At 41.7% G+C, this 26,190-nt stretch overlaps 3 protein-coding genes across 3 annotated transcripts in view; 2 read left to right on the top strand and 1 right to left on the bottom strand.

Moving 5' to 3' along the window:
- The window catches only part of cmss1 (cms1 ribosomal small subunit homolog), a 28,301-nt gene extending 26,508 nt beyond the window's left edge, over nucleotides 1–1,793 (top strand). Inside the window, exons 3-10 of the mRNA XM_070915115.1 lie at nucleotides 30–101; nucleotides 197–335; nucleotides 427–486; nucleotides 581–683; nucleotides 774–834; nucleotides 919–1,006; nucleotides 1,094–1,182; nucleotides 1,490–1,793. Of these exons, the coding sequence (XP_070771216.1) occupies nucleotides 30–101; nucleotides 197–335; nucleotides 427–486; nucleotides 581–683; nucleotides 774–834; nucleotides 919–1,006; nucleotides 1,094–1,182; nucleotides 1,490–1,573 (696 nt within the window). The 3' untranslated portion in view covers nucleotides 1,574–1,793. The remainder of the gene's footprint in view (nucleotides 1–29; nucleotides 102–196; nucleotides 336–426; nucleotides 487–580; nucleotides 684–773; nucleotides 835–918; nucleotides 1,007–1,093; nucleotides 1,183–1,489) is intronic.
- A 536-nt stretch (nucleotides 1,794–2,329) lies between these two features.
- On the top strand, nucleotides 2,330–6,040 carry tmem30c (transmembrane protein 30C). Its single transcript, XM_070914330.1, has 7 exons — nucleotides 2,330–2,527; nucleotides 2,826–2,942; nucleotides 3,185–3,292; nucleotides 3,780–3,870; nucleotides 3,958–4,104; nucleotides 4,202–4,414; nucleotides 4,624–6,040. The coding sequence occupies exons 1-7, from the start codon at nucleotides 2,330–2,332 to the stop codon at nucleotides 4,809–4,811; spliced, it is 1,062 nt and encodes a 353-aa protein (XP_070770431.1). The 3' UTR covers nucleotides 4,812–6,040.
- Nucleotides 6,041–7,675: 1,635 nt separating this feature from the next.
- dcbld2 (discoidin, CUB and LCCL domain containing 2) lies at nucleotides 7,676–23,514 on the bottom strand. Its single transcript, XM_070914329.1, has 15 exons — nucleotides 23,220–23,514; nucleotides 20,320–20,544; nucleotides 18,732–18,869; nucleotides 13,879–13,930; nucleotides 13,716–13,788; nucleotides 11,539–11,672; nucleotides 11,370–11,410; nucleotides 10,794–11,009; nucleotides 10,063–10,187; nucleotides 9,431–9,578; nucleotides 9,183–9,326; nucleotides 9,008–9,101; nucleotides 8,885–8,934; nucleotides 8,663–8,797; nucleotides 7,676–8,156 (listed from the first exon to the last, which is right to left on the bottom strand). The coding sequence occupies exons 1-15, from the start codon at nucleotides 23,317–23,319 to the stop codon at nucleotides 7,738–7,740; spliced, it is 2,094 nt and encodes a 697-aa protein (XP_070770430.1). The 5' UTR covers nucleotides 23,320–23,514; the 3' UTR covers nucleotides 7,676–7,737.
- Nucleotides 23,515–26,190: the final 2,676 nt, after the last annotated feature.

Here is a 26,190-nt window from a genome sequence, read left to right as displayed (position 1 = left end):
TGTGTGTTCTGCATGTATTGTTTTCACAGAAAGAGTGCATCATTCCTCAGAAGAAAGAGACTGAGGATGAAAAGTCAACTAAACTGAAAAAAAAGAGGAAGGTGAGTGTGGTGACACCTGCTGTTGCAAAGAGGCACAACAGTCATCGGGCTTTGTCTGTGAATATTACTGTACATGACCATATTTTGTTTACCAGAGGAAGAAGAAGACCATTACAGATGTTTTATCCTCTTCGGAGCCAAAACCAGGCTGTCCGGCAGACCTGCAGAACCTGGTTGCGCAGTACTTCTCAGACAAGCTCTCTGTGATCGAGCAGGAGGAGGTCAAATTGCTGGGTGAGTCAGGACGAGTCCCCTTTAACCTGGAAGTTCAGTCAATATCTGCTGATCTGTTGATTCACCAAGGTCACCATCTGCCCTCTTCCAGACTCCTGCTTCCTGTCCAGTAATGACTTGACGCACACCGTCTCCTCGTACCTGAAACAAGGTGAGTGGTGTGCTGAACGTAAATCTTCTGTTAGGCTTTTTTTACTTTCAAACACGCAACTCATGTTTCCTCTTCTTCCTGTTGTTATTCCTAGTTTGTCCCAAGTGGTCGAAGATTAAAAAGCAGCATACAGAAAAGAGCTCTGTGGTTCTGCTCATCGTCTGTAGCTCTGCTCTCCGGACCATCGAGCTCATCAAGTAAGTGACACACCAGCCGCGTTTGTTGAATGTCATTACAACTTTTTAATTGTGTTTACATGAGTGGTGTTTGTTTTGTGTTCTATCCAGGCAGCTGACAGCCTTCAAGGGTGAAGCCAAAGCTATAAAGCTTTTTGCAAAACACATCAAGGTACTGGAGATGACAGTTGATCATTGCGATGCACGAGGTTTGTGCACGGTGACAACATTAATGGTCCTCTTTGTGTCCGTGCAGATCGAGGAGCAGGTGAAGCTGCTGCAGAAAGGCGTCACCCACATTGGAGTAGGGACCCCCGGCAGGCTCAGTGCTCTGATTGAGAACGGTAGGTGTCGACACAGTACTCCTACTGTTTAACGTCTAAGTGTCTTAAGGGTCTTATTGTTATGTGGAAACTCTTATTTTTGTCCAGAGGGTTTGAACTTGCGGGCGTTGAAATACGTGGTTCTGGACTGGAACTGGAGGGACCAGAAGCTCCGAAGGATGGTGGACATTCCTGAGGTGATCTACTGCCCCCTGCTGGGCTGAAAAGAGAATTACCTTGTTTTGACTCACCACACTTCATGATTTGATTAAGTATTTGATATTTTGAGGATATTTATTATTTTGAGTCCCCCTCCACTCAAAAATGTGTTTTTCTTGTTTTTAATTTACTTGGATGTGTGACCTCCACTGTGCATAATGATGTATGTGTCTTGACACTAGAAGGATGTTTTTGAATACATTTTTTTATGTCATAAAATGTGATCTGTTTTTTTCTAGTGACTCTACATTTCTTAGGTATACATCATATGTTTGTCTATTTCAGGTCAAATTGGACTTTATGAAGCTGCTGGAGGGTGGTATCCTGACTGGCTGTAAAGAAGACAAAGTCAAAATTGGACTATTTTAACTGCACATTGTTAACTTCACTGTGTGCTGATAAACCACACGACGTCTTGACGCTTAAAGCTACATACTGATGTTCCTCACAACATGCTGCGGGGCCTCTTCCTGTTTGTTTTCCCTTTTTGTGTCAGTGTGAAATCTGTGCTGTGCTTTTACTATTTTCAGAGGCTGTGTCAAATGTGTGGTGTTGTTTGTTCGCTCTTGTAGTCCAACACGATGTCCCAGTGTGATGGATTGAATAAACGGACTCAGAATGAAACCAGCATCCTTCTGTTTGTTTAGTCTGACCCTGGGAAGACCCTCCTACTGAGAATGTGAGGTCATGAGTTTACTTACCCACCAGGAAGTCCTTTTTATCATAACATCCTTTTGATAAAGCATTTTAAAGTGTCATGAAGGGGGACAGAATGGATCATCTCCCATATCAAATTAGAATAAAGATATAAAATATGTGAATAAAGAGAAACCTGTGTTTGTCTCACAGGAAGGAAGCAGCAAAGAAGAACAAAACCTAATCGCAAAGAAAAATGGAAGTAACAGAAAACAGAAAGAGGTAGTTAAATAAAGGATTGCGGTTAATAAGTAACAGGCCAACGGTCTCCCCCACCCTGCAAGGCCTGCTGGGAGAATTTCTTGGCAAGCAGAGTTGTGTGTGTGTGCGTGCAGGGAGATATCGCTCCAGGAAGAGAAGATAGAGCAGCGCCTTCTTTGACAGACTTTTTGGATCTTCCTCGTCTGTCCCTAACCGAAGGTCCCTCTCATGGGCAAAGTGAAGGGCAAGTCTGGGCCCTTGGCTCGGAGGCCAGACAACTCTGCTTTCAAACAGCAGAGGCTGCCTGCCTGGTCTCCCATGCTAACAGCTAACACTGTGCTGCCTTTCTTCTACTTTATGGCTTTGATATGTATGCTGCTGGGAGTATGGCTGCTTCTTACGGTGCAGAGTACACAGGAAATAAAGGTGAGTGTGTGCATGTCCGAAAATTGCACTTGTTTGTTTAGTTTTTTGATGTGTGTAAATATATCAAAAGTGTGTGTGTGTTGTGTGTTGTGTGTGTGTGTGTGTGTGTGTGTGTGTGTGTGTGTGTGTGTGAGAGAGAGAGAGAGAGAGAGGAAGAGACCAAATGCCCTTGTGTGCAATAAAAAAAGGGAGTGACAAAGAGAGGAAAGATCCAAGGTTATGCTTTGAGTTAGGTAAACAGGAACAGTTTAGTTGCAATTTATTCTACTCTTTAATTAACCCTCTCCTGTCTTCTCAGCTGGACTACACAGAGGCCGGGACATGTAATAAATGTTTTGAAAGGCGTAAAAATGTGAGCAACGCAGCACAAGCCTGCAGCTGCACGGTGGTGTTTTCCATTGAGAAAGCATTCAAGGTAACAATCTCTTAAGTTTGACAACATATTGTGACAAAACAATCTCAACTTCAGGTCCACTTGTGGAAACTTTCTGGAAACCCAACTTTCACGCATATCCAACATGCCCCATTTCCAGTGCTTTCATGTCTTGTCCATGCTGTAAAGCTAAAAGTCAGTAAAGGCGAGATTTAAGTCCAGCGAGTCTCAGCATTTCTGTTTGCACACTTATGCTGATGATATGTATCCTGCTGCTGCTCCAGGGAGATGTCTTTTTCTACTACGGCCTCCAAAACTTCCATCAGAACCTCCGCAGATACATGGACTCCCGAGATGATGGCCAGATGGTTGGCAGGGCGAATAACTTAAAGGTAGCTGCACAATATAATGTACTAATTTATCACAGCAACATTGCTAGGCCACTTTATTTATTGTCAGTACTTGATGGTGACATAAAATACTGCAACAAATGCCCCTTTTTGTCCACAGATAGCTTTGTTTGTCTTTTAATGCAGTACTACTTACTTTACTTAGTGAAAGTACTAAGTATTAACAGCAAAGTGTACTTAAAGTATCTAAAGTTATATGTAGTATTTATGCAGCAGAAAGGCCCCTCATTGTTAGATTATTGCATATTATAATATTGTTGGATTATTACTGATTAATGACAGTGTAAGCAGCATTTTCATGTTGTAGTTGGTGGAGGTGAAATTCATTTTAACAACTACTTAAAAATACACCAGTAAAGTACCATAAAATTGTACTTAAGTGCAATGCTTGATTAAATGTTCTTATTACACCACTGCTTTGATGCTTATTTTACATGGTGAAATAATCTTAACCTTGTTTCCTGACTAGAACCCCAGTTCATACTGCAAGCCGTTTGCAAGAGACCAAAATGGACTCCCCATTGCCCCCTGTGGTGCTGTGGCCAACAGTATCTTCAATGGTAAGCACCACTCACAGCACACATCATCAATCATCACCTCTATCTTCCATTTTCCTCTCACTTCTTGACTCACATCTTTTCTCCCAGACTCCTTCACTCTGACCTATCACAGCTCCAGTGGTCCTGGAACTGAGGTCCCTCTGTTACGGAAGGGCATCACCTGGTATACGGACAAAAATGTCAAGTACCGCAACCCAAAGATTGACAACCTGACACTGGCTCAAGTGTTTGAAGGTAAATAATCTAACACAGAATCAGTATTTCAGTTTTTAGTCTGTTCTCCGGTCTTCCACATATCATTCATCATGTCTGATTTGTGTTCACTACGAAGGCACAGCACAGCCTCTGTACTGGCAGAAGCCTGTGTATGAGCTCGATCTCCTCGACTCGACCAACAACGGCTTCATCAATGATGACCTGATTGTATGGATGAGAGAGGCAGCCTTCCCCAACTTCAAGAAGCTGTATGGGGTTTTATACCGAGCCAACAAGCCCTTTACTAAGGGTCTGCCAGCAGGAAATTACAGCATCGAGATATCCTACAGTATCCTTTCACTTCTGTCAGAGATTAGTTTTCCTTGGGAACTTTGGCGTGGGTTAAAGTAGGTTACATGTGTCCCATTGTGTGCAGTTGTTTCCTCTGTCTTATCTGCTGTTAAACTGTTAAACACAAGCATATGGACAGGCCGACTATTTTCCATCGAGCGTCTCTTTGTGATCACCTATTTTCAGCCTTGACCTCTGCCTTTCCAGACTTCCCTGTGCAGTACTTCAGAGGCAGAAAGGAAGTGGTGCTGACCACGCTGACCTGGTTTGGAGGTCAGAACCATTTCCTGCCCGTTGCTTACCTAGTAACCAGCAGCCTGATCCTACTGATAGCCGTCATCCTCACGGTGGCCTGGTGGAAGTTTGGGAAGAATGGGAAGAACATGGAGGAATGAAGGGTAAGATCTGAGATGCTGAGAAAAACTCACAAGCAGCTGAAAGTGCTAATTGTTGTGCTGCTTAGGAGGTTTTAAAGAGACAACAAATCTGAAATGATGACAACATTGATGCAAGCAAATGAAGAAGAGGCTTCAAAAAGATGCTCATTTGATAAAATACCACGGCGGCATGTGTTGGAAAACCAATGAAGAATTAAGTTTGACATCTGGAAATATACTTTCCATATCAACTAAATGATCCACATGTGTTACGGCTTTTATTGTGATGGTGTTGCTCTGAACAGCCCTCAGATAGCTGGGTGTGTTAGCGCGGCCTTCAAGCTTTCTTTACATGTTGATTTTACTTCATGAACATTTGCATTTTTTTACAAAACACACCATTTTGTTCATGCGCTGTTAATATTTACTAAGATAATTGTAATTGTTATATTAAATATGACTAAAATCCAGTCACTATGATGTTCAGGCTGTATTTCATGTCTCAGTAAATACAAAGAGTAGAATACAGAACACCAAATGTCAGACAAACCCTGTAAAGCTAATTCATAAGATTGAATAAAGGTGTAATTTGTGGACAAGGTTTTTAATTGCAGCACAGTTAGGGTTAGCTAGTGCAGATGGTTTTGTTTCAATGTCGGTGTTCTTGGAATATGGAACCATAGATGCTAAAAAATGATGCTATTATACATTATAACTACTGTGTACAGCCATACTAGCAGCTCTGCGAGGGCATTGAACTTAATGCTAACATACTGAGGGTTAGCGGGTATAATGCTTATCTTGTTCATCATCTTAGTTTAGCGTGTTAGCATGCTAACATTTGCTAATTAGCACTTAACACAAAGCACAGCTGAGGCTGATGGGCGGTATGTAGTCATAAAGGTATTGGACAAATTGAAATGTTGACGATGGCACTAGACAAAAAGTCAGAGAATCCCCCAAATGATTACAATTCATCCAGAGGGGTACATGAATGTGTGTGTCATTGTTTGGGAACATTAATGTCTGGACCAAAGTGGTGAGTTTGTGTGACTGACCAACAGACGGACATTGCCATCCCTACAGCCACGGCTAAACTGTTGAATTATGTAACTATAATTTAGTACTTGAAGTGTAATTGTGAAGTCTGTAAATGTCAGTCAGCTACATGTTTGTGTAGAAACAGACATCAATCATGTGTATGTTGTTGTTTTGGTGACAGCTGAATGTAATAAAACATTTTCTTTTAAAAACTCTTTATTTCTCTATATACAATCAGTGAGAGCCACAAACACAATCCCTCTGTGACCAGGGAGCACCAAAGCTCTGCATGTAGATTGCCTCGGTTATTGAGCATAATCAAAGCATGATTGGTGGCACAGCTGTGTGCATAACCCTCCCCCCCCCCCAGGTGAGGTTGTTATTCTGTAATGTTATAAAGCAGCTTGTTCCATTTTTCTCCACCTGCACTCCTGCCACAGAGTGTTTGGTCAGATTAGTACCACAGGAGAGGAATGCAGTCTACTGGTGCTACAGACAATGACTGAACACATCCTACTACAACTATAAACCGTATCCAAACCAGTCCAAAAAAAAAAAAACACACAGGACTGAAATATCGAAACAGCTTACCACACATACAGATGTTGATGCACAAAGATACAAGGAAGGAAGTCACACTCAAATGCATTAGGACATATCGAACACCCATTTCAACACGAGACAATCACCACGATGCACAAATAAAATCTAGGAACACACAGGAAACTCTATGAAATTATCAGCTGTAACAGATTTACCCATCTACCTCTTTTCTCTGTACCTTTTTGCTAGGACATCATCAACAAACAAGGCCTTTTAAAACTTTTTTCCCGACATTAAGACTGCTTTAATGTTTATTTGGTTAGACTTGCGCTGTTGGCACGATTGTGAAAGTTGGTTCTGTTGTGAATTAACATTGCATAAACACAGAAACAGGCAACATTTGGTCTTCAATATCACAGAAAGTATTTTCTCTTTGGGAAGTTCATTGGATTGATCCTCCCGATCGGCCTCTTCAGGTTGACATACAACGTCTCCAACCAGGTTAAATCAAAAACTACTTATTGTCAGTAAGGTGTCCACAACAGTGCAACCACAATTCATTGATCTGTAATCAGGGAGGGTAGTGGTGGGCTATTTTCTTTTTTTTAAGAAGAGTTTCTCCTTATCAGCAGGATGTGAAATAAAAATAAATATCAGTAAATCATCTGAGAGTTTTAACAGGTTTGCAGTAATGGAATTACTAAAACTATACACAATTTCAAGTCATGCTTTTAAACAAAGTAAGACAAAACGTACCTTGGTAAACTAGAGTTTCTCTAGAAAGGAGGAATTCTTTGACCTTGGACGTGGGGTACTACTTAATGCAACATGCAATTAATTCAGTAAGAGAACTCTTTAGGTTTGATGAATGTAAATCATCAGGTACAGTTCAGTTGAACCTGGTTCAGTATGTAATAGAATAATTATGGAATAATGGAAATCACAGTTTCACAGAATGCAAGAACTACTAAGAATCACAGAACAGGGACAAAGTCTTTAGCAAATAGTAGTCAGCTTTCTCCTTTTCATCCTCCCTTCCTCTGTCCGTCCGTCCATCCATCTCCACCTCTCACACACATTCATCTTTGTGGTTTCAGTGATAGGACTGTAATGGCACTACACAAGCAGATTGTGGCCATGCAGAAACATTTAGGCAATACAGACATCTCCAGATGAATCTAAAGCTAAGGTAGTGTTCATTCAAGACTCAGGCCCAGGCTCCAGGGCTCACAGGTTCACATCACCACCACCACCGCCACCGCCACCTCCTCCTCCTCCTCCTTTAACAACCCTCTGTCTTTGTCCATTTTGGTTGTGTTGGCAGTGAGGGGCAGATTAAGACCATGTGCATCCAGATTCCTCAGCTTTGTCCTGGTGGCTTCTGAGTGCTACTCTGAGGTACCTGATAGGTCAGATCCTCAGTGGGCGTGACCTGTCCAGTGGCATTCTTGGGTGTATCATAAGCCGACCTCTCTGAATGGCTACTGTCTGTCCGTGTGAGCAGGGAGGCTGGCCCGGAACCCATGAAACTACACACTGTGGAGGGCTGGTTCAAAGAGGAGCCCCCTGATGGGTGGCAACCCATATCAACCACAATGGGTGTAGCATATTCAGATCCCGAAGCTGGCAGGGGTTCTGCGTAGGCGTGGTATATGTCTGGTGAGATGGGAGCGTCGTACAGGTCAGGATCCGAGTATCCTGGGTCAGGCCCCTCGTCTGGTTTAAAGGTTGACCGGGCACCTAATGTTGTAACACCACTCACCAGGGGCTGAGCATATTCTGAACAGAGAGCATATCATAGTGTTTTAATAACCAAGACATCTTACAGTTTATATGTTACCTATGTCCACACTGTCAGCAACGTGCCAGACAATTCTCCAGAAGCTGAGCAACGTAAATACGAAAAGGCTTCCAAGTGCAGTGTAATAAAAAAGTAATAGAGGAGAAGAAGAAGAGGACCATAAGCTGGTGTAAAAAAAAAAACCCAACAGATTTCACAACATTCAAAATAAAGCTTTTGCAAAGTAGGAAATTCACTAAACTTTTTTGTTGTCATAAGAATACTCACATTGCATTTCGGTGACAAACACTGAATGTAAATCTAACTGTTTTGGGACAATTAAAAGTCCACATGGTGCCTTTAATAGCAGCTGAAACCTCTACAGACACAGTGGAAACATCTCTCAAGAAACACAACTTGTCTGAAAACAACAAACCATCAAACAAGTTGCTTGCACTAAGAACATTTGGTTACTTCAACAGTCACCATGTTGAACAGTATTTACCTGCGGGTTCAGCATGCAGTCTGGGTACAGCACCTCTCCCTGTTAGCCGGCCCACCTCACTGCTGCTGTACCGAACTGAGTCTTCCGTCTCCACCATCTTTGAGGGCAACAGCTGCTTCATGCTTTTCCACCAGTCTGCAGCACAATGAGATGCACAGTGAGTTGCACCAGCACGATACACAAACCCGACCTATCAGCCTGTGCTGCAGATAGATTACATACCTGTGCGATCCCAGTGAGGGAGATCATATGTTCCTTCAGAGCTCTTTTTCCTATGACGAGAGAAAAATAAGGTCATGGAGAGCAAAAACAAAATTTCCTTCACACGGTAATATAAATACACACCTGTTCCTCCAGTGCCAAGCACAAACCACAATCAAGATGAGAGCAGTCAGAACCATGACCAACACGGGAACCAGAACTGCTGCCAGGGCCACATCTGAGAGCAGAAATACTACAATAAACACCAAATGACAAATATCTCTATTAGGGATCAAACAAGCTTTTGTATCTGTTGTACCTTTGCCGGTGTGAGGAGGCATAGTGGTGTTTCTGATGTCTGGGGTGTGTGTGGTTTGGCCAAGGTGAGGTGGGCGTTTTGTACCCGCAGGAGGTGGAGTATGACGAGATCTTGGACCAAGCCTCGGCTCTGTCGTCCGCCTCGCTGTCAAAAGAAAAAAAAGAGGGAAAATTTAGCATTTAGTTAGAACTAATAGTTCTCTTTTTACAGGATATTTGTTTATCTACAAACCAACCACCTCTACCTACCTGCAGGAATTTGACAGCCAAGCAACTCCAACTTGAGCGCGATTTTCTGGTGCCATAGTGTTGGATTTATCCTCACAAACCGGGCCTCAATTGGAGGAATGAAGTTATTCCTCACCTCATGCAGGTAGTTAATGTTGCCTTGGAAAATCTACCACAAAAGAGAGAACAAACCCAGCCCAGAAGTAGCAGTTTAGAAGAAAAAGAAAAGTTCAGCAGAGCAATTCTTGTTTCAGACTGTGAACAAATGCACTATGAGCTGATTATTTTCCAACTTGGCAAGCTAATAACTACTTTCCTCCACACAATACGAGCCTGTGGGAATCCCAGCAGAGAGCAGCCTGTGGACAGCAGCTCCAGCCTAACAACCAACAACTAAATCCATATCCATTCATTATTAATGCCCAAGTGTCCTGACTTGTCTACCACAGCACTTAACTCAAACCACTGACTGCACTCATTTCCTGCCATAAACATCTCTTAGTCAATACCAGTTGCTATGGAAACACTCCAAGTATGTGTCTTTGCAGCCTTCTAAAGTGACATTTTTGTCCATTTGCACTAATTTGAAGAAGAAGAAATAACAAAGGCCAATGACGTAACTGTAGGGCATATTGATTTGGTGCTTGTATTACCTTGTCTTGTGAAGAATTCGCTTCCCTGTAGATGTTCCACTGCTGGCCATCATTACTGTGCAGGACCCGGTATGCTGAAACATAGAACTGGTATTCTCTTAGGGTCGAGCCAGTGGTGGTGATACCTAGATGAACGGACAGCAGAAGAGTTGGCTTAAAACACAACTAAGAGTCTACAGTCATGCTAGCGGCTCTGTAGCAAGCTTGCATTAACATTTAGCAATGTGCCAAACATACTCATAATGACAATGCTAACATGCGGATGCAGGTGTTTACCATGTTCACCATCATAGTTTAGCATGTTAGCATGCTAACATTTCATACATAGCATTAAACACATAGCACAGCTGATGGTCATAGTTTTGCAGGTTTTTGGTCATAAATTAAAGTATTTGACTAATTTAAATTTTGACCTGATGGTGGTGATGAAAAGTCAGGGGATCACCAAAGTCATAGAGATTCTTCCTCTGGGCTCAAGGAATATCTGTACAAAATGTCTTGGCAATCCATCTGACTGTTGTTGAGATATTTCAGTCCAGACCAAAGTGGTGGACCGACCTAATCACCTTATAGCCTTATGTGCTGCTAGCGTGGCTAAACATGATCCCAGGTAAAACCCTGATGGAACATTTTGCTGGAGAGCCTTATTCCAGGCAAGCAGCTAAATTAAAGATACTGGTTTTAGTCTATAGTAACTGTGTGTTTGTACATGGATGTATGTAGTTGTGTACCTGTGATCCTCTTCTCCCTCTTGAGATCGACCTGCAGCCACTGCTGTTGGTCACTCTGTGAAGGTGCCCAGGGCAGCCCTGCCTTTTTAAGCCGTGCCCCTGATGGCGCCCAAACGCTGTGTTGACCAATGATGTTGTTCCACTCCCACACAGAGGAAGCAGACAGCTGAGTGTCCGCAACACTGCCAGACTCTAAACCCAGCGTTCCATAGCAGCCTGTAAGCACAGAGCCATTATTATTTTATCATTATATTATCATTAATTAAACTATATAAAATGTTTGGGAGACTTAGATGAGATTTAGGAGGCCTTAATATATATATTCAATAATTCCTTTAACTGCATCAGAGATTTTAAGTCAGATGATAACAGCAATCAAGTTTGAACTGCAAGTAAAAACTGCAGGTAATTCACTCCAGATTTTGTGCTGCAGACTAATAAAAATTACGGACACAGCAAGATTTCCACTCTATTAAAATTAAAGATGCCGACGTTAATAATTACATTTACAGGATTTCCCCCTGAAAACCTCTTACAGCTCCTAATGGTGCTTTGGGAAATAAAAACACAACTCACCGTTGGTCCTGAAGGTGAAGAGGCTGTTCGACAAAGTTCCTCTGAGGAGAGAAGTGAAGGATTAGAGGATCAAGTAAGATCAGTACATCTGAGGACTATATCATTATGACTGAGAAGGAGTGACAGCCATACACCAGTAGGTTTGTTAGTAGTGCATACTTCCACTTACCCAGTGGAAGTGACATTGTTAGCCAGTGTGGCCTCATAGTGAGGGATGCCTTTGCTGCTCACCACGGTGACCCTCCCTCCCACAGCGTTGGACAGCACACCTGCGTGGACGGCTGCCACACACAGAGGTGAGGACTGCAGGATGAGAAGAAAGAAACATCTGATGGACTGGGAAGATTAGGCATATAAAAGATTGTGTGTGTGTGTGTGTTTTCAGGTTATTTGTTTACTTCAGTATGTACTGTAACCGCTTTGAAACAATTAGCAGATCAAGTTTACTGAAGTTTCTTTTGTGTTAGTCCACCCACTTTCTCTTATCTCACTCTTTTTTCAGACAATTTCGGAAGTTGGCCGCATAACTTTGCTTCAAAATCAACAACATAATAAGAAATCCCCATCCAAAGGCCTAATATTGATACAAGTGCTTGCTTTTAGTAGAGTTTAGAGTGAATGCTGAACACATGTTGTAGCAGTCTGAAGGCACAAGAGTGGCTGTTAGACCACTGTGGGCAATGCTGTAAATCAATGATCAGGACTGCTTCATGGTTGTGACGACCTCTGACTCTGTCAGTGCTCCTCTTGCTGTTTTGTGTTTTCTTTCAAGCTCTTAACCTTCAGACTGAGGCAGATAAAGGCTGATGAGTCAGCATGATGTCACTCCTCTGTGGAGAGGATACTGAGGGGCACTGACGGTAATGATTCACCGCTGGTGGCATTCCTGTCCAAACCTGCTGCCACATCACTGAGAAACGGACAAAACCCGATTACACTCTGGTCACAAGCGGCTTCCTATGAACAGCTGGTCGAGCGAGGTGGGATTTTATTACTGGAAAAGACCCACACTGGAATTCACAGCTGACAAGGTTGTGGGAAAGCTCTGGTGACCCACAGAGTGACAAGCACATGTATTCACACACACACATATAGCAGTCCAATGCTGCCACTGGCAATCAACACTTTCCCTGTGACTCTTAAACTTCCCAAAAACACACACCACATCCTTAAGAGCGCCATACCAAACCGCTAACACAAACACAGAGCATTGCTCCAAACCGCCACACATACACCGACCAACAGAGGAAACCACACACACACACACACACACACACACACACACACACACACACACACACACACACACACACACACACACACACACACACACACACACACACACACACAGAGAGAGAGACATATGACGGGTAGGATGTAGAAATATATAAACCAGTTCATGGGTAACGGTAATAAACTCAGATCTGAAAAATAGAAATTGAGCTGCAGGGTCTGGTCTGGGTGTGACAGCTGATCCCTGTGAGATACTGAAGTATGCCTCCAAAATCACCATATTACAGCCTATTGACACACACACACACACACACACACACACACACACACACACACACACACACACACACACACACACACACACACACAAGCATGAATGAATCACTTGCACATATACAACAACAAAAAACCCAGGCATGCACACAAACACACACACAGGCTTTCTCCAACTTCTCACTCACACTGACTTCACTCTCCAGCTTTTTGTCTCTCCAGAAGACACACAGCTCTGCTCAGCACCCTCTTGCAGCTGGACTGAATTAGAGGCTTATTATTTTCGGCCAAACTATTATCTCACCTCCCCTTCACCCGCTGACCCTGCCCCTCCTCTGTTCCTGTGGGGCACCTCACTCCCTGAAGCACAGCCCGACGCTCCTCCCTGTCCTCCCGTCAGCCAGCAACACCCCTCCCTCCCTCCCTCCCTCCCCTCCCCTCCTCTCCTTCAACAAACCCCGAGCTCCGAGCATGAGGTCATCAGCCAGAGACTCGGCGCCCATGACCTCACGCGCAGCGGGGGTGCTGTGAGGTCATCAGTCCAGGACTCGCATACCAATGGAACGATTACACAAGGAAGAGAAAGAGGATCTTACTAAATCAAACAGAGAGATGTGCAGACTAACGGGTGGCCAAAAGACAAAAATAATGGAGACAGGCCACCAAGACATGAGTAAAATGCTGACGGTCTGGAGAATAATATGGGGTAACAGTGGGGGCAGTGACCCAACAACAGGCAGACCACTGGGCACCATGACTCACCTGGAAATGTGAGGCTGAGGACAGCGACCACCACAGAGAGTAAACGCATGAATTCACATGTAAACTGTATGTACTCACCTCTCTGTATCCATTAGGTACAGTTCCAGAAATCTCCTCGGTACATGTCAGGCAGCCTGCTGGACAGTATTTACTAAGAAGAGAAAGACACACACACACACACAGTAAACATCAGACAGCTTGATCACTGCACAAATATCCACACAAAGCCAACGTTATTTACCTGAACTCTGCCTCGGGGAAGTCAGTTCCTTTGTCCAGGCAGGTGATTAGATCTGCAAAAGGCAAACCAACAGTGTCAGAACTGGTTTCTCTGCACACTCCTGTTAACTGTCACCCCTTTCTCGTCACCCCTTTCTCTTCCCCTCTCTCTCTCTGTCTCTCTCTCTCTCTGGCCAGACAACAACCACCAGCCTTCTCTAGGTACATTTCATAATTTGGTATTTTAAGTATTCAAAGCAACAAAGAGTAGTCATCAAAATTGGCCAGATTGTCCCACAGAAGGATTTTACAATTGGCTCCATTGAAAAAGTAGTAAAGAAATACTCAGCATAAACAAAACTTTATTGGCTACAATTTTAATAATCCCTTAATGTTTCAATCATTTAATCAAAATGACAAAGATTTGTTCTCAGATGTGAGGATTTCCTGCGTTTGTCGTTTTATTCATTTTAAATTGAATGTCTTTAAGTTTTGGACTCTTAGTTGGACAAAACAAGACATTTGAAGAGGAGCTTTTAGAACTTGTGGTGGATTTTTCACCATTTTTGACATGTGACAGACTAAACTATTATTAAATTAATCAAGAAGATCATCCACAGATTAACCGATAATAAAAATAATTGTTACTTGCAGCCCTATCATTTTTATTACTGATTAATACGATTCATTGTTTTGTTCACATCACAATCTCAAAGAGCCCAAGTTGACATTTTCAAACTGTATTCAAACTTAGTATCAAAAGGCAGCAAACTTCGAAAGCCGGATCCAGTGGATCCCGTCAAAATTGTTGCTGATTAATGTTGTCAATGTTTCAGCTCAACTCCGAACACATCAAAGTCGTACAGCACAAAAATGTGTGTCGGGGGGGTTCCTAAAGACATGAGTGTTTCGGTGATGAACACGCCACCTCTGTCCAACAGGATGCTGCTGGAAATCCTACGTAAACCCTGCGGTGGAGGTCAGTCTCGCTGAGTCTTGACCACATTGTCAAAAAACCCATTTATCTGGTAAACCAAGCAGTGAGTCAAACTGACAAATACCCCCATCTAACACAAGTCGCCATGGTGACCGATTTACTTAGCCATGCAAACTGCCCTCCCACGCTCATCTGCACGATCGGTTACATGACAAGAAAAACACGTATCACTTCTTGGGGGGGGGGGGCTAGTTTTGTTCATTGACCACCTTGTTTGCCTTCCGCTGTGACACACACACACACACACACACACACACACACACACACACACACACACACACACACACACACACACACACACACACACACACACACACACACACACACACACACACACACACACACACACACACACACACACACACACACACACACGCCTTCCTCTTCTTGTGGCTTCAATTATCTGTTTATCTGAAAATGTTCCACATGACAAAGCACAGCCTTCACACAGCACTCACCAACAACACTCTTATTACAGAGAAAATGCACCAATTTTAGACATCAGAATATAATTCAGCGTCTTGTGGACTATGATTTACAATCGCTACAGTATTCCTGTATCAGCTGATTATGTCAATACCTTCAATTATTGAGCTGTCATTTATAAAGGTTTGGTGGTAAGAGTCAGAAGAGTCTTTTTGACTTTTGACAGAAACCATTTTTCTCCACTGTGTTTTATTCATGCAAAGGTCCTCTGAGGTCTTTTATGTAAAGACAAGAACACTGATGCATCACAGAAGTTATTTTGTTTTTGTCATCTGTACCAAACTTCAGATGACATATAGACACTTTTTTATTGACTTTTATTCAGCGTACTGCGGCTGCGGAGGGATCTGTAAGTATGCAAATGATGCTCTTCTCTGGACTATAAGTCCGGTCACACAGAACAAGGAATTTGAAGACGTCACCTTGGACTTTTAAATATTATTTTAACTAAACAATAAATCGATGATTCTACAAAATGATCAACAGATTCATTGACATCAATTGCTGCAAGCAAGATGTTTCATCAGTGTTCTTGATCCTGGAGCAGCGGACACACTTAAAGATGAGCTAAGACACGACGCAGTTTGTGAATAAACATGCTGCTTCATCATCATCATCATGTTTTGTTTCAGGCCTGTTCTCTCTCTCTCTCTCCATCAGTAATGTTTGTAAACACAGCAAAGAAGCATTTATTTACCTTTATAGTCTGTTGAGCAACACAGAATGTTCAAACTCTTTATATGTTATTTACTAAACTATATATCACTCCGCTTTCTTTTATTTTGTCAATGATTTTATAAAAAACGAATCCATCCCTAAACATTTAATCACACCGAAAACAGTCATAATAACATCATGTGCTCCGTTTCCTTGTTGACGGGTGGAAGTAAACGCCCCACTGCTGGTTTGGAAGATGTAGTTGGGACGCATCATCGCATCAACGGTTCAGAACACAATCAACTGACTGACTGTAAGTAGGAAAATGCTGTTTACTTGTCCAATATTGTTTGTGTTAGAAAAACTGGTTTTATAAACACAATGTTGACTGTAAGTAAGAATGTTATCATCTAATTCCTGTTAACTCTCATGCTATGTAAAGAGTTCTGCTGGATATTAATTTAAAAGTGAAAATAATATAGAGAGGGAGTGCTGATCAGATTATTACTGTGGTTGTAATAATGGTTTGTTTTTAATAGACTGATTAGACTTCATTCAGATGTGTGCTGCCGTGTACAAAAATGTTACTCGAGCCGACCCAGTGAGATTGGCGACGTCACTACATAAAAGTAAAAGTGACTGGGCGCCGATTCATCCATGAGACAAACATGTTCCATCGGATTAATTTAAAGGTTAATGTCTGAAAAGAGCTTATTAACACACTTCTTCACTGATATGATATTACATTAGAGAAAGGTCAGCAGCTTCTTCCCTGTCAATAAAATCAATAAATATTACTTTCCATTTCTCTCTATTACTCTCACTTCCTCTTGTTCCTGTTCTTCTCAAATTGCTTCATGCTCCTCTGCTATCTTTTACAGGCCAGACTCCATTGAAAAAAGAAGAAACTAAAAAACACAAATACAGTCACAATTAAATCTCAATCCTTTAGCACTCAGATATGGACGGCTGTAATGTGACAGACTCAGACACATTGACTGTTGATTAGCGGTGGTGAAATCTTTTTCTACAGCTATACACACACACAAACACACACATCTGCTGGTGCCATCCGTCTGTTATGTTCTCACATTAAAAGGGGAAAAAACTATTATTTGAGACGAAGCCCACAACCTTGACGACTCTGCAGCTGGAATTCCAGATATGTGGCTGATCAGAATATACCAGTCACAGCAGAGCAGCTCCTTAAAAACACACTCAACTGTGAGCAAACGCCACATCAGAAATGCTCCTCTCATTTGGCCTCAAGCATTGTTACTGAAAAAATGCTGACATGGGTCAGTCATCTTTAACTGCTACTCTTTTTATGAACTGCGGACACTGTTTGTTTGCAGGACAATAAGAAATGTACATCATCTGCTCTTCACTCATTCTAACTTTAGCATTTTATAAAACGCATCATGTCGTGTTTCCTGAAATGTGACTTGGAGATCCTCAGGGGTCCAAATTCATGGACTCCAGCCAAAACAGACAAGTCATTTTCAAAAAGATACCAAATCCAACAGCCAAAGAACAAGCCAGACCTGATCCAAATTTACTCAAGAATAATTAGACCCAATCCATAATGCAGTCAACCCGAACAGAGAGAGTTGTTGGCCACAGCTAGCAGCAACGTGGCTCTAGGGATGTCAATGTTGGACAGTCAGTCGGTCAGTGCACCACTTTTGACCAGATGATTAATCCTACTGACTTTGATGAGGTTTAACTTTTCCTCTAGTGCCACCAGCAGGATCCAAATTTGACTTTGACAAGACTTGACTTTATGACCAAATACCTGCAAAACTAATAACTTTCCCATCAGCCCCAGCTGTACTTTGTGCTAATTAGAAAATGTTAACAAGGTAAATTAAGACGGTAAACATTATACCTGCTAAACATCCGCATGTTAGCTTTGTCACTGTGAGCATGCTGACATTAGGATCAGAGTCCACTAGGATTCACTTGTGTATTAGACATTTTGACACAAAGCAATTACAACAGCATCTGATTGGAGCGGTCAGGTCTCAGTTACTAGATCCCAAGTGGACCCGTGAAGACGACTAATGCCTATAAGTACCCGGTATTGTTGTGTTTTGTGAAATGCTGCTCTACCTGATTCGTTTTATGAAATGTTGCTGGGGTTTTCTTCTGCTTTGCACCTCTTTGTACCTACAGTACAAGTGACAAGTGTCACTGAGACAACATTTGCAATCTCAAATTTTCATAATTACATGTTTCAACTTCATGTTTTAACAAGAAATAAAACATCCTACCACAGAATGAAACATGGCTTCAGGAATTTCTATAAATCCTAAGCGTATCCTCAAACTGCTCAGTGGTTGAGCTACAGACAAGACTGTTTTTGACTGAACACAAAGATGACATATGGAGATATAAAGTTTTCACACCACAGTGATAAGACAACACACTGCCTGACTTGTGTACATGTCTTTCCAGGACAATCTAATTAGTAATTAGAACAGTTGAATCTATAAAGGTGGTGCACAATGAAACAACTGTAATGAGACACAAACACACAGTCTCCAAAGCAACTCTAACGCCAAGGGCCAAAACAGAAATGTAACCAAGCTCGACATTGCGATGACATCAACGAAACATCATTCCAGTCTGCTACACCTTCATCACATGACCGCCCCCCCTCCCCCTGCAGACTGGGGCCTACGGATGATCAACAGATGACACACAGACAGGCGAGAGAGCTGAGAGCACGTTACCTGTGTGTTCAGTGGCGCAGTAGGACAAGTAGAATCCACGTCCAGTGTGGTGGGTCCCACTCATGAACTGGACAGTGACCTGGTTACCAGTGGACTCGATCAGCTCTTTGATCTTCAGACCCAAACCGCAGTACTTCACTGTTAAACAGGACGGGCAGCAACAGGAGACAACACAGGAGACAGGACAGACAGGTTCTGGTTAGTTTAACATGTACAACAACAAATCTACCATAAAACACGTGTTGTATGAGATATTAGTGCAGACAGAATCCTTGTTTAGTGGTTGGTGGAAGTGACTGGGATTTACACCTCTCATATACTCTGGTACAGGATGACACACCTGACATATGAATGACTACACTCCTTGATAAATAATATAATTGTGGCAATGAATTTAACAACATTCCAACATTTCTCAGTTGTTTCTGCAGTGTTCACCAGGTTCAATTCAAGACTTTTTTTAATAAAACATAAAAAGCTATTTAATACCCGTTTCATGATCATACCGGCCAAAGTATGATAGAGTATACTAGAAAACCAGTAGGAACGATATGGCCTAAACTATTTATAGCGCCATAAAAAAAGAAGCCCCCCCCCCAAGAAGTGATACGTGTTTTTCAAGAAATTACCAATTTAATTCCTCATCCACAGCTTGTTTTGTATTAAACTGTGTGTCTACAGGTCTAATATTTAGTGTGTCCAGCAGCACTCTGGCATGAGACCAGCAGTGACTGTATGCTTATAATGTGGCCAATGCATTGTCAGTCACTGTGTTTACAAGCACTTGAGTAACTCTGTATTGTCGGCTTTCTGCAGCAAGTTGATTTCTTGAACATCATGTAAACAAATACTTCAGACAGAGAAAGTATCGCAGTGAAGGCAGAGAAAGAGAAAGCAAAAGCAAAGATTCTTTTTGCCCTTGTATCCAAAATATTTTAACACATCCTCCTCCATGCCATGAGAAAAGTCCACAAGCGATGGGCTTGTGAACCTCAAAATCAATTAGGTAAACTCAAAAATGCACCGACTAATACTGAAAATGAAATAATAACTCTAAATAAGTCCGCTTCCACGGCTTAACAGCCAGCTGTTTTTAAAGATCTGGTAAGTATCTCTTCAGGCTGCACAGTCATGTATCTTTAATAGAGTTTAAAATATTCCAACCTTGGTTCAAAAACATAATCGTTGAGAAGTCTGCATACTGACCAGCTGTATGCAATGCAGGTTTCACAGTGAAGAGGTTGTTGCAGAGCATGTTGATATGACATAACCTGATTTCTTCTGTGCATGCAAACACAGACGGTGAGGAAGTGACATGCCGACTGGGAGAGGTCTATGGGCCACGTTATGCTACTTCATACAACACGTGCAAATGTGTTTATAGTTGTTCTGAGCGGCCATACTCGAAGACAGAGTGAAAACCCATTCATCAGAGAGAGGGGTTAGACGTGATATTGTTTAAGTATCTGAATAGCGTTGCACATTTTGACTCTCCTGGAAGGCATTCGTTGTGTTGCGCTACGACAACCTTTTCACTTTGGTAAGAACTTAATTTCTCTCCAATATAGTATCTGGTTGTCACTCTCACCAATCTCACTCCTCTCGGGTCCGATGCCGTTGTAGAGGCGGAGGTAGTTGACCTGGCAGTCGCTGTCTTCTATGTCCAGCTCTGCAAAGCGAAAGTGGATCCTGTTCCCGCGGGGCACACTGATCTCCCACTCACACACCGTGTTGTTCGGGTACGTCCCCGGGTAACCCAGGGAGGACAGTGTCCCACTGCTGGGGCCAAGCACACTGGGCCCACAGCCATCACCTGCAGGACAACACAAACACAGTTTAGGCAACAACAACAACAAAAAAAGGATGCCAGTAATAAAGCACAGACGGGGTGGAAGCAGGAAAGAGAAGCCCAAAGCTGGAGTTTAAGTTTAACTCAAGATTTATGAGATACATCCTCACCAAAACTATGTAAATACACTGTTTATTAGCATTTCATTCAAATGCAGCGTGTCAACAGATATCAGAGGGTTCAAGTATAAGGCTAGTGCTATTCTTTATTTTTCTTAATGCCAACAAATCCCAAAAGACCAAAAACAATGACTTGATCCTACAGACAAGTACAGGCCAAAGTCTGATATATCGGATTCCTCTGTGCCGTAGAGCCACACTGCTGCATTGGGTGACATGTTTCTTCATTAATCCCACATACTCCGCCCTGCTGCCATAAATACTCACTAGTACGTGAAATGTGTATTAATCCGCAGCTGAAAGTAGCCCCCAACAAATGCACTATTTCCTTCGGTTTGCCACTTTTGCTAAAAACTACAGTGCCCAGCTGTTTTAAGAAGTTACTTAGCCTTTTCTTAAAAGAGAAACTATACATTTGTAACACATTTTAAAAGATGTATGTATTCTACAGGATAAGGAAGTCAGAAATTAAGAGACAGATGCAATGCTCGTTATACTGTTTTCATGGGACTTGAATAGACTAGAATAACACCACACATGTATTTTAAATGTTTCTTGTATTTCTAAAATCGGGGGGCTCTGTCGAGACTACCATCTGTTGTAGTATCTATGAATGTTAAATAAGTGGCGCTATGTTCCTTTAGCACACGCAGCAAGGCATTAGACGGTGTAATAAATCTAAACATTACTTTTTTATCTCATCCAGCTTTCCATGTTTGGGAATTTGTTTACTTTTCTTTCTGCAGGTTAGTACAACACGCAAGAACAGTATAAATGTAGTTGTAAAACTAAAATACACCTTTGCATCTGTTAAATGTAGCATGTAAATGATATCTGGAGCCACAGTAACTGAGCTGAGAAGAACGATTCAGCCATAAATAAATAAATAACGAGGATTGATGATTCAACTCCTGTCCACTTTTGCAGTGTTGAGGAAGACACTGAACCCAAAAATTGAGTGTCACTGTTGCTTTGGATTCAATTAGTTGGTCAACTGAAAATTAATTGGCAACTACTTTGATAACTAATTAATTATTTAAGTCATTTATGAAACAAATGTTCTCTAGTCCCAGCTTCTCAAATGTAAGGAACATCAGCTTTACTTTGTCTCGTGATAGTAAACTGAACATCTTTATAGGTAATCGGAGTGTTGGTCAAACAAAACAAGACATCAGGACGTTTTACAGACCAAACAATGAATCGATAATAAAATAATTGTTAGCCGCAGCCCTACTTTGAATAAAAGCGTCTGCCAAATGAATGTTTTGTAATTAGGTTCAGCAGAGAAGTTGGCTTTGGGTTTTATAGCCACACCAAACTTTTGGCTGTGCTGCAGAGAAAATAAACTAATTCTGACCAAAACATTAAATTTAAGATCTGATTTCATTGGGTTTTTGGCAGTTCAAAACTACATACTTAAAATTGTATGGCAATTTAACAAATCTTGAAATCAATTTCACCAATATTATGACCTGAGACTTTTTTTAAAAGGATATGTTTGCCTTTCTGTCTTCTGAGCTGTCAGAGCGCAAAGACATTGAGTCTGTTGATGCTGTGGACTCTGAGATAACACTCAACAGTCACGCTTCATGGTGCTAAGTGGATGTTCTGGAGTTATGTAAGAGCCTCTCCGTGGACACTATCCAGATGAACAGGACAAAAACAAAGCTGCTTCCCTCACTCTGACTCACAAATACTGCATGGTCCAGATCACCTTCCTGAAGTTGTGCTCAAAAACAAACCAGAATACAACTTAACTCAATCAGAAATCCATCCTACTGCTTTATAATCAGACCTACTAAGAACAAAAACTAAATTATAATGCAGAATTGTGACAAACTGTGTCCACGTGTTTACAGTCATACCCCCACTGCTACCCCAACCCCCAATCTCTGACCACCTGATGTTGGCTATGGGCTCTAAAAACCTACAAAATATTCGTAATAGGTACAATATGGTGTAAAGTAAACCGACATCAATCTAAACATATTGTGCTTGCCGTGACTGAAGTAATGAGTTCACGATAATTTCGAAATCGGGCTACCTGGAACGAGAAACAAGGCCACAAGCTCCCAAATGTGTTGTTGACTTAAACCCAGGCTCCATTAAAAAATCTGGCAATTTAAAGAAAGCTAGCATACCGTGAAACGCAACTAAATCCTAAGACTGTGACTTCAAAATTTCAAAGCCAAATGTTAATTCGGCAAGCAACTGATCCACCAAGCAGCAGTTACTTTTTACAATCTTACTTTTTTTTTTAGAACCGGTTTGCCTGGTTTTACTACACCCGTCTTTCACCAAACACACCATGACGGGCGGCGGCAAGCGGTGTAAACCAAGCGGAACTCCACGTACACACGGCCATGTAAGGTAGGTTTAAGTTAGTCGGACAATAACAGTGTACAGTGCTTTTAAGCTCAACTCTAAACGTCTGTGTTCACACTTTAAACCAGCATGGCCGCATGTCGCCGCGGTTCCGCTCGGCTCCCCCAGTTGTCACCGCAGCTGTGTGGCACCAACCTTTCTGCGCTCGACAGCCTTCCGTGGTGAGAATGATGAGAATCGACAGGAGAACCCCGGCCCCTGTCGGTCCCCTGCCCACCATTACCGCTCTGCCCATAGCAGCCTGCAGTCTGAATGCATAATGCTCGCTTCTGGACCGGCTGCACCGCTTCAACCTGTACCGAGGAGGGCTCACAAAAACAAAATCTTCAACTCCTCGAGGGCGAGTCCGAGCGTGGTTCCCTACCGAGAGTGTCTTTTTTTTTGCTTGTCGTTAAACAATCCAGTGGTTAGCGACACTCTCACTATGGAGGTAACTGCTCCACACACACACACACACAATCAAGCTGTGGAGCTACTTCCTCCACTGAGGCTCCTCCTCCTGATCAGGATCTGGGATACCCGAGTCCCCCAAGTGGTCTGAATGATCCCAGATTTACCAACACCCCCTTCAAAGTCCACTTGTTGCAATCAAGTACAAAAATGTCAACAACTGCACACATATAAAAAGTTTAGACAACAGCCAGAAGACTCCATAATGAAGGGTTTGTCCTCATCTGAGGATATTTTTGTTTACTTCAGTAGCAATACCACACTATTAAAATACTCCACAAAAATTCAGAATTCAGAAATTAAAAGTATCAAAGTATTAGCAACTAAGTATACTTAAAGTATCAAAAGTAAAAGTACTCATTAGGCAGAATATTATATTATTGGGTCATTATGAATGATGTGTAAATAGGCGGAGCTAAGTTTCTCTGCTTCATATACTGTTTTGTAGTTTAATCTGCACTAATGCATCATATCTTATAAACTGGTCCAACAAGTCACTGTGTTTTCTAAGTAAAATCTGTAACTATAAATGTGGTGGAAGATGAAATACCTCAAAATTTTACTTAAGTACTTGAGTAAATGTACTTAGTTACTTTCCACCACTGACTGCCTCTCCTGTAGATAAGTAGAACAGAGTATAGTGTGTTGGGGAGATAAATCTAAAATTTCAACAATCTCAACATTTTTATAAAATACAGTTGTAATATTAAAGGAAAAAAAACATCAAATAAAGTCAATATAACTTCAGCTCATCCACAGTGCCAATTTTTGACGTTATGCTCAAAATTTCAGACTTTGTTCTTAACGGTGGCTGAATTCCATTTAGCTGCTTCAGTTTCAGGGTCCTGGTTTTGCTCACTGTTATGACTTACTGGGACACTTAAATTGTAATGAGCCATAGTTAATGTTACCAGTAACACCTGTGATTTTCCTACTATGACATGGCTGCTGTGAAAAAGCAGCTATTGTCCTGATTCAATTTCAGAGTGTTGGATTATTAAGTAGTATTTTAATGTTGTAAGTGGTCTAAGTGGTGCGAGGTTTATGGATACCAAAAGTGTAAAGTATTCGATACAAATGCACATATGCATATTTTTTAATTGCTTGTAAATTGAAAAATAGAAACCATTAATACGTTGCACCCTCTTTTGTATTATTGGACAACTATATATGTTGTCCTTTCAGCTGTGAGCCTCTGTCTGAACACCCCAAATCTGGCACAGTACAGGCCATATAGAGTTATTTAAGCGAGACTGTACAGAGAGAAGTTGAAGTATGGCTGATTAATGACTGGGTGGCACACATCACACGCCCAGGCTGTAGCTGGACATTTCAGAATAGTGAAGCAGTGCATTAATGGGAAGAAATATCTTCACTTATTATTCTTCTACAATACACCCTCACTTGGCAAAGCCTTTAGATGTGATGCAATTGTCACAGTAACCAATAGTAACATGTAGCAACAAACACAGTTTTTAGCCTGTAGCCTGTGAGTAATATGTCGGATGATTCAGAGCTTTTTATTCTGGATGGATGGGCCAGTGTGTGTGTGTGTGTGTGTGTGTGTGTGTGTGTGTGTGTGTGTGTGTGTGTTTCTACATCTCTGTGCGCAGATGTCCATGAGGGTGTAAGAAAGTGTAATGTTCAGAGACGCAGCCAGATAATCACTCATGCTGAAATTGTCCATTTCTACATTCTCTCCACCCTCCGCCTCAGAGTTTCTTTCTGACTTTCCCTATCTGTGTTTCTATGACACATTTGCAAGGGGAACTCCAATATAATCACAGTGGCAGGCTTTTAAAGATGCCCACCCCTGAGGGACATTCTTAGAAATTCCCTTAAAAGTTCAATATAGATTACATGCTATTATTCAGGTTTGGAAATAATAATATAAATGTATGTTGAATCTAATGCAATCCAGTGCCCTGCAGCAAATAGTATACTTGCTGACGTTGGCTTTATGTCCTCATTGTTTGGGGGTCACATAGACCCACATGTTGTATGTGTAAACGACAAAAGCAACCATTTATTTTCCTTTAAATGTTCTTTGCCTCTTACCTTATTAAAACCCAGTATATAGAAGTGGTGACCCCTCCCTTTGCCACAAACTGGTGACAAAATACAGAAGTAAACCATAAAGCATTGTTATTACACCAAATAGGGTAATATTTCACATTTTATATGTTATATGCATTGTTAAATGCACAGTATTTTGAGAGGTGTTTCTTCAAAATACTTCTTCTTTACATACATCAACATATGTATGTATATATCTGAATATAAAGCAGTACAGTAAAATACCACCTCTAACTATGACCTCAGTGCTAAAACATATAACTGAATAAACGCCTCTGTGTCAAAAAAAACTGAACATTATAGGAATCATAAAAGTATTGGATTGCATTCGATCGTAGATTGTAGGTGTGCCCAATAAAGCGGCCACTGAGTGTATGTATTCCTTTTGTTTGCCAAGAAGTCATTCACAGACAAAGACATGCACAGTATGTAATACTACATAGATACATGACTTATGTTTGGGGTCAGACCCCAGAGAATCCTTGTTAAACCTCTTGTGAACAAACTGTTCACAAACTCAGAGATCCTAAAAGACTACAGACACCAGGCCCCCGAATGAAATCCATTGTATTTAATGTTG

This window comes from Enoplosus armatus, chromosome 11 (assembly GCF_043641665.1).
Source record: "Enoplosus armatus isolate fEnoArm2 chromosome 11, fEnoArm2.hap1, whole genome shotgun sequence".
Classification (NCBI taxonomy): Eukaryota; Metazoa; Chordata; class Actinopteri; order Centrarchiformes; family Enoplosidae; genus Enoplosus; species Enoplosus armatus.
Note: the sequence above shows the minus strand (reverse complement) of the source record. Positions and strands in the feature narration are given on the sequence as shown.